General features: G+C 22.1%; 1 protein-coding gene across 1 annotated transcript; it reads left to right on the forward strand.

The window, feature by feature from the left end:
- Positions 1-2,578: 2,578 nt before the first annotated feature.
- Positions 2,579-4,113, forward strand: Bm17474 (Uncharacterized protein; the record flags this gene model as incomplete). Its single annotated transcript, XM_043078084.1, has 3 exons — positions 2,579-2,702; positions 3,402-3,551; positions 3,974-4,113. The coding sequence occupies 3 exons, from the start codon at positions 2,579-2,581 to the stop codon at positions 4,111-4,113; spliced, it is 414 nt and encodes a 137-aa protein (XP_042934018.1).
- Between the last annotated feature and the right edge of the window lie 7,798 nt (positions 4,114-11,911).

The raw sequence follows: 11,911 nt of genomic DNA on the forward strand, positions 1-11,911 counted from the left end.
ATGAATTGAAGCATATATTAGTTTATCAAATTTAACTATGGATATTCATAATGCACATCCTTTTTTCATCATTAAAATCAAAGATGGAATATTTACGTTTAGATTAACTTTAATTTGACTGAATGAATGAGAAATTTTCACTTTAGTTACGTTGCATATTAGGACTTTGTTGGAAGTGTCTCTTAAAATTAATACACCTGCAAAATTTTTTATTTTTAATATCAGAGAATTATTAATTTCAGATAGTTGTCTTCCACTAAATGGTGTTAGCATGAAAAATGAAATTGATTCATCATTGGCAGCTATATTTATCCTATTATCATTTGCAGTTAATTTATGTATTCTCATTCTTTCGGGTAGTGTTTTTTGTTTTGTTTTTTTGCTTACTTTATTTGTGTGAAATAAAACTTTGATGATGCCACTATCTACTAGGAATAATTAAAAAATCGGTATTTTTGAAAAAAAAATTCAAATTCGAATTCTTGAATTTCACCTTGCTTAGACGGATTATTTCACACTATGATGGTCAATTGCTTATGAACAAATAATAATAATAATAAAATATATAATTAATTACGATGAAAAAAATTGTACTTTCATTTCCATTACAAAAAAGCAAAAAAGAAGATGACGTATGAAATGAATAGTAAAATTTTTCTTTCCTTTCTTCTTTTCTTCTTCTCTTTCCTCTTCTTCCATAGTCATATATCGATGTTTTCAAGAATCATAGCTGAAAATTTGAAAAAATAGATACGATGAATACAAATTGGGAATACTCAAAACTATTCTCGACTCATTCATAATATACTAGAATATACAAGTCGAGAGTGCTCAGTCATATATTACACATTTTGCTTAATTTAATATTTAAAAGTTTGATATAAATTTAAATGAATTCATAAATCCTGCAAAGTGTTAAACCATAAAATTATACGTTTGCAAAAATTTTTGTTTAAAAAAAAAAAAAAGAAAAAAGTGAAAATGAAAATTAGTCAAATTTTTATAGCAAGAATGAAAAGAAAGGGTAAATAAATATTGTTACGGTAAAGGAATGCGACAGCTAGAGAAGAGAATAGATTGTTTTGTTTTGTTTGCTCAAAAAAATTCCTCTTGAAAAAGGACGAAAATATGTTTCTTTTTTGACAAAAAAAAAAAAAAAAAAAAAAAGAAAAGAAAAATTCCTAATTAACGAGTTTTCGCGAAATAATTGAATTGGTATTCAATTTTATGGATAGTTTAAGTTGATGACATTTTGCTCAGAAAGCAAAAAAAAAAAAAAAGAAAGAAATGCATGGTGTTTCATACATAGAAAGATAGATGTAAAGAGGGTTGAAATTTCATACAATTTTTTTTTTCTTTTGTTTCTTTCTTTTCTATCATCATTTTAAATACTCAATTTCAGATGAACTATATTGATCGGTCAATTGATAATGAAGGAAGGAATACTGTATGATTATGTTATTACCTTACCCAACATGCAAAGGTGTTTGATGATGACGTCTTATTTTATTTTTAACAAATTCAATTCAGAGCAAAAGAAGAAAACAGGTGGTTGGTAAGCAGATACATTCCAGAGATTCCGCAATACAAATTCGATTAGAGAAGAAATAAATGGCTGTTCTTTAGCGGACACTCAGTTATACTTTTTTTTTTTTTTTTTTCAATGCACTATAAAAAGAATTGATGATAAAGTAAGTTGGTGACACAAAGCGATGACAAAGTAAGTTGGTTGGTGACACAATTTTGTGTCGCACACGATTAATACATTTTGATCATCGTTTATTCTTTTTCACATTTCTATCATCAAAAATCTTTAACTTTTCATCATTATTGTAATTTTTTTTTTTTTGTTTGTTTGCTTTCACTACTTCACAATTTTTACTTCCTTATTTTCAATCCATCAATCCATTGATGCAGGTAATTTGTGATTGATATTTCTAAGGTAAACTTTTACCCATCCTTGTAAATCAAAGTGTTAACATTTATAAGTGATGAAGTCTTGATATATTTATAGAGTATGATTATTACTAATTTATTGTAGCTTATAGGCAAAAACTTCAATATTCTATGCATTTGACAGTTTTCAAGTTGGTTTATATGGTAATTAGTAATTTGTACAAATAAGTAATTTAGTAATTAGTAATTCATACAAGTAAGTAATTTAGTAATTTATACAAATAAATATATTTTTTAAAACATTTGAAATTATTCATCTTTCTCATTTAGATAGATGTGACAATTATTATTTATTAATTAGTAATTTATACAAATAAATAATTTAGTATTTAGTATTTTATACAAATAAGTAATATAGTAATTAGTATATACTAAATAATTTAGTAATTAGTAATTTATACAAATAAGTAATTTTAGTAATTTATACAAATAAATATATTTTTTAAAACATTTGAAATTATTCATCTTTCTCATTCTCTTCCTTTTCTTTCCATTGCAATATATATTAAAATTTCTGTTGCTATTTCATTTTAATAAATTTGTGATATATTTTTTTAAATTTCACATTTTTAGAAAATATTTTATATCCTTGTCAACAAATAACAAATCGATCAATTGAACAATGTTGGGTTTGGTGAATTTACCTAGTGAATGTGTTGATTTCTACGCACAACCAAAGAAAACGCACAATAGTTTTACATTTTTTGGACAATGCAAGAATAAACCAACAGTTTCCTATAGAAATGGTTAAAATATTTTTATGCATTTTAAAATGATTCATAATTGAAAAGAAATTTAATGTTTTTTTTTTTTAATTATTCAAAATTCTTTTCATTTTAATAACAATAAAAATGAAACGAAGGAATTTTTTTTTAATGCTAATTTAAATTTAATTGAAAAGCTAAATTAAGTGATTTTTCGACGAAGGAACTTTAATATTAATTTAAATCTGATTGAAAAGCTAAATTAAGTGATTTTTCGACGAAGGAACTTTAATATTAATTTAAATTTGATTGAAAAGCTAAATTAAGTGATTTTTCGACGAAGGAACTTTAATATTAATTTAAATTTGATTGAAAAGCTAAAACGAATTAAATATGATTAATAATGCAAAAAAAGAAAAAAAAATAATATTAATTTAAATTTGATTGAAAAGCTAAACGAATTAAATATGATTAATAATGCAAAAAAGAAAAAAAAAAACGAATGATTTGTTATCACATACGAATCATTTTATATGTATATATTAAAGAATATTAGCATAAATTATCAGTATCTAATTAATAACATAAATTATCAGTATCTAATTAATAACATAAATTATCAGTATCTAATTGATAGCGTGAATTATCAGTATCTAATTGATAACGAATAGAACTGATCAATTTATCAATTTTTCATTCAAATGATAAATGAATGAAAATTTTTTTTTTTTTTTTTTGCAGATGGACGTCGAATTATTGATGGAAAACTAGAGATGAAGAAAGAACCGCATGAAATGTGGAATAATTTGCTAATTAATTTACTTATAAAAAGTATTTCAACAAAACATTCTGATGAAATCAATGAAAAAATGTATGAACAACAATTAAATGGTTCGTTTCAATAATATTTAAAACAATTATGAAAAATGAAATGGTAGGGAAAAAATGCCAGAAATGAAGTAACTCGTAAGTATTACTTTAGCAAATAGAGTAGAAGGATGACTTTGCCAGAGATGAAATACCTGTAAGTATTACTTTAGCAAATAGAGTAGAAGGATGACTTTGCCAGAGATGAAATACCTGTAAGTATTACTTTAGCAAATAGAGTAGAAGGATGACTTTGCCAGGAATGAAATAACCCGTAAGTATTACTTTAGCAAATAGAGTAGAAGGATACCCGTAAGTATTACTTTAGCAAATAGAGTAGAAGGATGACTTTAATTATACAAATTTGCATATGCTTAAAGCTTTTTGTTGTTTGTTATTTATCGATATTTGCTTATTGATCATAGCTAAATGTACATATTTTGCAGATTCATCAAAAATTTCATCCATAAATAATGATACTACGATGAAATCAATTCTTCCACAAAATTCAAAATCGACAGTGTTAACAACAATGTTAAATATTAATTCAATAAAGTCGAACAAAAGAAATAAATATGGCAAATGAAAAACGATGAAACTTATTCTGATTGAAAGACGACTATATTAAGAGTAATATTTATCAAAATAATCCTGCTAAGGTCTCAGAAAACAATTTCAACTTTTATTTATTTATTTATTTTGCTGATTTAATTGTTTACCAAATGGATGGATCTCAATGGATCATTATTGACAATACGTTTCTTTTATTCGTTGCAATCAGTATTAACATTATAGTGATAACATTTTGCATTCAAAATAATATCAGGAAAGTGATAAGAACAACAATGAAATTTAGTAAATTTGATAAATGCAGGATGTCGGATATTTTGTCTCCAATAAGATTTCATCGTGTTTATCAATTAGTTTAAAAATATTTGAATATAATATCAAAAGAAAAAAAAAATAAAGATCATTCTTGATTTTCTTAAGAAATCGTAATAATTAATTCAAAATTTAACACAATGAAATCTTATCAAAGAATAATTTAGCTAAACTTTGTTAAATTTTTGATAGAAAAAAAAAAAAAAGAAAAAGGTAAAACTTTAAATTGCTAAAATTAATTTCTTTTTTTTTTTTAATTTTTACTTATATTTATTTGATTTATATCAGTTATTGAAATAACTTTTTTTTTCATTTTTCTTTTTGTTTTTTGACTTATTGCATAAATATGATAAGAAGAAGTTTTCAGGAGAATTTAGGAATTTTTGAAATAATTTTGATTTTTTTTTAAAAATTTCATTTTTATTCTTTTTCACTTTTTTTTTTCCCATTTCATTTCTCCTTATTACTTCTCTTATTTCATATTATGCAATTTAATTATTCAAATGAAAATGAACGATCGATGACTTTTCTTGTCATCGTAATCAATCAATCATATAAATATTTTTATGATCAAATCAAATTCTTTGATATTAAAAATAATAAAATTTGTTAATATAATTAATTTTTTAATTTCATTTTTCATCTGTAATTATTATATTTGAAAACTTTTATTCGAAAAAGAATGTTCGAATTTATGCAAATGACAAATGCGCATCCAAAGATTTAAGTTTAATTTTTGTAACTGATAGAGTGACTAGATTTTAATTCGAATTTAATTAATTACGATTTGCAATTAATTGAATAATTTGTAATCACTCTAAATAATATAATGATTTTTTTCCATAGAACACATTTCCGAAATTATATAGAATTCCAAATTTGCAGTATTATTTACAAATACATTTTGCATTTTAAAAATTTTTATCCTGTAAAATGTATTATGATATAATATGATTTACTGATTTAATATTCCGATTTTCCGGAATATTTCACTTTTTTTTTCATTTGTTATTCTATCCTTGGAATAATTTCTAAATATTATTGTTAAGAAAATTATTTCATATCTCACAATTTATTATTTTCTTTTATTAATTATAAAGTGTTGATATATTCTGTATTTCATTTCATCAGAATTACACTCTAATATTATTTATTCTATTCCGAAAAAAAAAAAAGTGTAAAATATTTTGTGAATAAACTACTGTTGGATGATAGTATCGTTATTTTGGTGATAACAAAGTGATAAATTTGATTTTCCCAATTAAAACAATTAAAATTTTATCAAAGACAAATGGACAAATAGAAAATATTTTGTTCATTTTTTTTTTTTTCTACAAAAAAAATTTTTTGCATAATAAATTAATTTTATTATTATTGTTACGAATGATTTCTCAAAAAGTTACACTTTTCCACTTAATTTCAATAATTTCGATAATAAAATTTTTTTCATATAAATTCAAAAACTTTTTTTTTTCACCAATTTAATTCTTTTAATTAATTAAAAGTATCAAAATTACAAAGAAATTTTATTCATAAATATTTTATAAATAAAAAATTTTTATGTCATTTTTTTTTCTTTCTTTTTTTATCACTTTAACAATTTGTATATATAAAATATTTTTTTAATAAAAATTCTTTTGCAATTTCTTTTTTTAATTTTGATAGAAAAGAAAAAAAAAGTTATTTTAACTAGCATTTCGAGTGATAGCTAAGATCTGTCTAAAATTATGCACTGGTAATTCCCGGGAGAATAATTAATCTTTTGCTAAATTTCAAATTTGAATAATGTAATCTTTCCTCCCTCTTTTTTTAATAGAAGTAACTATTAAGAGAGAAATTACAATAATTTGTTATTATCTTTAGAATGAAAATAAAACTTTGTTGATTGAATTTAATCGAAATTTTAGTTTAAAGTATAAAAATTGTAAATGAATTATGAGCTACTACTACTACTACTACTATTATTATTATTTTTCGATTCGTAAAAATTGGAAGATAACAAAGTATTGCAATGAAAAGTTTATTGATATGTAATGATAAAGCAGCTATTAATGTTAAAATGAAATTTTATGATAATGATCAAGGTCAGAGGTCATAGAGTGAATCTCTTTCTAGTGAATCTCTCTTTCTATCAAAGAGTGAATCTCTCTCTATGCATATTTCAAACTTATAAATATATATTTTATATGTTTACCCACTATTATAGTTAAATTTTATGCAAATTAAAAAAGTTTCTTATCAAAAAATATATAAAAAAATTTCGATTTAAAAAAAAAAAAAGTAAGTCAGAATCAAATAGTATTATTTAAAAGTTTCATATCTTATTTTTCATACAATAATAAGATTTATTGCTTTTTTAACATATCTGAATTCCTATTATTATTAATTATTTATTATCATTAATTATTATTATTAATTATTATTAATTATTATTATTGACGACGACTTCAGGCTATAATTTTAATAAAAAAATTTGTGACAAAATAATGAGTCAACTTTTTCTCTCCCAAAAAAAAAAGACTTTATAGATTTTCAGGTCAGTACATTTCATGGATCAGGAAACAACAGATAAGGTCATTCCTTACTAAAGGTCATGAGATATCAATTACAGATATTGACCTGATATTAGAGTTATATCACAAATGTGATAGCAAATATAACAATGTGATAATAAAAATACTGTGTGAATGGAATTAATAATTTTTTTTTTTTTAAATTAAATGGCAAATTATGCAAATTTGGTGTTTATTTTTTATAATCATTGCTCACATCACTGATGGCATTTAACAACGAACTTCGAAATTTGTTAAATGAAAGAGAAGAAAAAGGCATAATTTCAAAATTATTCATTCATTTTTCAATTACAATTTAAAATTTCCATTAACAATTAATATTCTTTCAATTAGCTCATCAATGATATATTTTATATTTCAAAATTTATATTTTTTGAAATGGAAATTTTTATTGCTTTTTGCAGCAGTATTTAAAGAAATTTCCAATATTAGTAATAGAAATTCTCAATATATCTGATTTTTTTATAAAGCTAAAAAAAAAGCTAAAATTTAAAAATCGATATGGGCATGTTAAATTTAACTAATCAATTTTTGGATGAGAGAAGAAAATGTATATTTAATTTTAAGTGATTTAATTTTACAATGAAATGGAGAAATTCATTGCATTGTTTTTATGTTTGCTATAAAAATAAATGTAATGCATTTTCAAAAATTTCAATTTGTTTTCTTGCAAAGTTTATCCAATAACAATTATGAAAAGAAGTGAAATGGATGTAAGATGAAATTAAAATAAATTTTGACACTTTTTTATTGATACATTACAAAGAGGAACAGAATTAACAACAAATTATAGTTAATATTTTTGTAGTAATTTTTTTTTTTTTTTGATAAGAAAATATTTTAGTAATTAAAGCTATTTACTAATTAAATTTTTTTTCGGAATAAAATGATAAAATTATAGATTAAAATTTTATAAATTTTATTTTTTCCTATAATTTATTTGCATTAATTTATTCATTTAGAAGCACTTATCTTCATCCAAATTATTTTATTATTAATGATTAATTCATAACAATTAGCTGTTGACAGCTTATGATTTTAATTTAATCGAAATACACTAAATTTATTTTCTTTCCTAAATTCGTAAGATTTTTCTAAATTTTAAATTCGTAAGTTTATCGCTATTACATGTCTATCAATAATCGATTTTTGTTTAAGATAAATCAAAATTGCACCTCTCAACCGACGTACGTTCAGATTACGTGAAAGATTTACGTCACTCATGCAATTTTACTTATTTTTTATTGTAGGTGCAAACATTTCTCAAACTTAAGTTATAATTTCATAATTATAATAACAATGATGACGATGATGATGATGATGATGATGATGTTAATAGAATTGTATTTTTATAGTTATTCTAGCAATGATAATTGCGTGTATTTTTATTACTATAATAATAAATAATAACAATAATAATGATAATCATAGTGATAATGATAATGATAATGAGTATAATATTGCGAATAGAAAAAAGTAAATAATTGTAAGAAAAGTTCGTTCAAAGAAAAAGTAAAAAACTTCCTTCAACTTGTTTTTTTTTTTTTTTTTTTTCTAAAAAGAAATTATTTTTGTTTACAAATAACTTTTGCCATCATTACTGACATCATCAATCATTTAATTTACTCAAATCTTAAAATCTATTAAATTTATTTCATATTTTATCAAAGAATTTAAACATATTTCAATCCATACTAGGAGAATTTATTGAAATTAAAAACAAAATTCTCTTTAATCATTCTGCTATAGCTATTATTAAAAGTGTTATTTCTTTTCGCTTTTCTTTTTTTCTTTTTGCTTTCAGTTTTAAAAAAAAAAAAAAGAGTCCAATAAGTATGCAAACATTTTTGTTTACTGAATTTTGAAAATATTTAACAATGCCGCTTGGATCGATTGTAGAAAATCTATGCATTATGTGCTCATTTGTCCTCAAAAAAAAAAAAAAAAAAAAGTTTTGTAAAATTTCGTTTATTTCTTTTCGTTATTTCATTTTGATTAAAAAACTAAAACTAATTTTTCGTTTTCTTTGTTCCTTCTTCTTTTTATCTAAACTTTCATCAATTCTCTCTGGTTAAAAAGCCTAAGCTTGCCTTGGCTACAGATGTACAGCTCTTTTTGCATAATAGCTTAGGTTTTCTGGCTTCTCTCGTTTACTTCGATTTTTATAAATTGCAAGACAGAAAATAGCTTGGCCAAAGCTAGAGAAAAAGATGAAGAAAGATTAGTCAATATGAATGCATTTTTCATCTATAAAGTAAAAAGCCTAGTAATCGTTAAGGGTATTCAGGCTTGTTTGCTCTACATTCAGCATTAGTCTCTTCTATTTGTCTGTGTGCTAGCAAAAGGAAACTAGGACTAGGCTCATAAATGCTAGAGAGAAGACTATCAAAACTAATGGCCAAACTAGAAATGTATATTTTTGCATCTCTCATCTCTATTTCATCTATCCTTTTTCATTGCTATAAATTTATTGTTTAAATCTTTTATATATTCTACCGATCAAATGCTTTATATTTAAGCTATTGCACACGTGCTATCATCTAGGCTTATTATTTATTTAAAGCTTTAACTTATTATTTTCTCTGTTTTTGGCCTATATTTCTTGCAAATTCAATTTGATTGCATAAATTAAATTTATGAAATCAATTCTGATTTCCATGAATTTATCACATTTTTTTTTTTTTTTTTTTTCATAAAAAAAGGCAAAAAAAAATTTTTTTTTTTAAATTTAGCAAAAAATTTAAGACAATAATTAGATATTAACTTTCTGAAATATTAGCATTAATTGATATATTCTAGAAAAATGATATAAATGTTTACATTTAGCATTGAAATGAGCAAATAATTTTACATATAATTATCTGATAATGTCATTTAGATAGTTTAAAAAAGAAAAAATTGTCACAGCTATAAATTAGGTGAGAATTTTTCTCGACCATTTACAATTATAGTTGAAAATTTTTAGAAATTTTATATGAATAAATTTGCAATTTTAATAATTACTACCAAATTGTTCAATTAATTCTATCATTTTTTTCATCTAAATTTAATTTTAAACTTTTTTTAAACTTAACATTTCAACAATAACTTTCTTTCTTTCCTTTTCTTTTCTTTTTCAATGAAAATAAGGGAAAAAATAAAATGAAGCAAAAATTTTGCTTATTGAAAATATTCGATCATTATTTTTTTTATTTTTATTTTTCACTCACATCACTGAAATTGCTCAATTCAATTTCTCTTCAAAATATTATCATACAGAGATATATTCCCTCTCTCTCTCTCTCTCTCTTTGAATAATAAACAAAATGCATCAAATTGTAATCATCTCTTATTATAATTTCAATTTTTTTTTTTTGAAAGATACTTTTCATTTCTTTTTTTCAATTCTTATATGAAATTGAATATTTAAAGTTCATTTCAATCAGTTATAAAAAGCTAAAAGTATTGTTAAAATTTTATAATTCGATCATATCACATTTTTAAGCATACATATTCATAATTTTAATATAGCTAAGATTAATTTATTGACATATATTTCAAATTCTTAGATTACATTGTTTACTATGAGAGAGAGAGAAGAGGGAGAGAGAGGGAGAGGGAGAGAGGGAGAGAGAGATTTATATAAGTTTATATTTTCTGTAACATTTATTTCACTTGAAATAGATAATTACTGTATTCAGAATATATTTGAATATACATTGAAGTGGCAAATAAAACTAATTTCAAAACTAATCTTTAAACCATTTCAATTTGATATTTTACTATTAGAAGAAATTATTACAATTAATTTTTTTTTTCACAAAAAAAAGTTCATTTTAATCTTGTAATATTATTTTAAAAATATTATTTCTGCTACTGTATGCTATTATTTTGGTTAAATAATTGTAAATAAGTAAATGAAAAGTTAGATTAAATCAATAAATGAATTAAATGAAAATTGACTGAAATTATTTTAGTTTTTGATGAAATAAATTAATGTGACATTTTTTTTTTTTTTTTTTTTGTTAACAAAGTAATAATTTGAATTCGTCATTTCATTCATTAATTTCAGTATAACAAATAAATGATTTTCTTCCTTTTTTGTTTTTTGTTTTTTGTTTTTTGTTTTTGTTTTATGTAATCAATCAGTCCTTTAAATATAGGCCAATAACACTTACCCTCTCTCTCCCTCTCTCTCTCTTTCTCTCTCTGTATATTGTTTTCTTTTCCCTTTTCTCTCACAAAAAAATTTATTTATTCCGCCTCTTCTCTCTCTCTCCCTCTCTTTTGTTTTGTTTTGTTTTTTAAAATTTCACATTAATTTATAACATTTGATATAGTTTATTATAAATAACAAATGTAGAATTAGTATAACAAAAGAAATAACAGTTTAGAGATAATTTAGTATAAAATTAATAAATAATCAAAAATTTGATTAATAAATTTAAAAAAAAAAAAAAAAAATTTAACATTCCAATCATTTATTAATTTTGATCTCGCTATGATCTCGATCAAACGAAATGATAAAATCTTTGGTAATTCTTTGTTAAATTTATTAACAACAACAAAAAAAAAAAAAAACCATAAATAATGACATGAAATATAATGAAATTCTATTGCTGTTGTAGTTTTACTTTAAAATTTGATTGAACACAATTTGATTTATCGATTTTTTTTTTAAAAAAATTTTAAAGTTACATTTTTAAAGTTAAAATTTCAATAATTTTATAGTTATAAATATGTTCAATTAAATTTATATGTAGAAAATATATTGATGTATGAATAGAAGGTACTATTAATTAATATTTTATTTTTAAATTGTACTTTAAAATTTGATTGAACACAATTTGATTTATCGATTTTTTTTTTTTTTTTTTTTCAATAATTTTAAAATTACATTAATATATAGAAAATATACTGGTGAATGAGTAAAAGGACTAAGAAAAGGAA

The sequence above is a fragment of the Brugia malayi genome (genome assembly GCF_000002995.4).
Source record: "Brugia malayi strain FR3 genome assembly, contig: Bm_v4_Chr2_contig_001, whole genome shotgun sequence".
Classification (NCBI taxonomy): domain Eukaryota; kingdom Metazoa; phylum Nematoda; class Chromadorea; order Rhabditida; family Onchocercidae; genus Brugia; species Brugia malayi.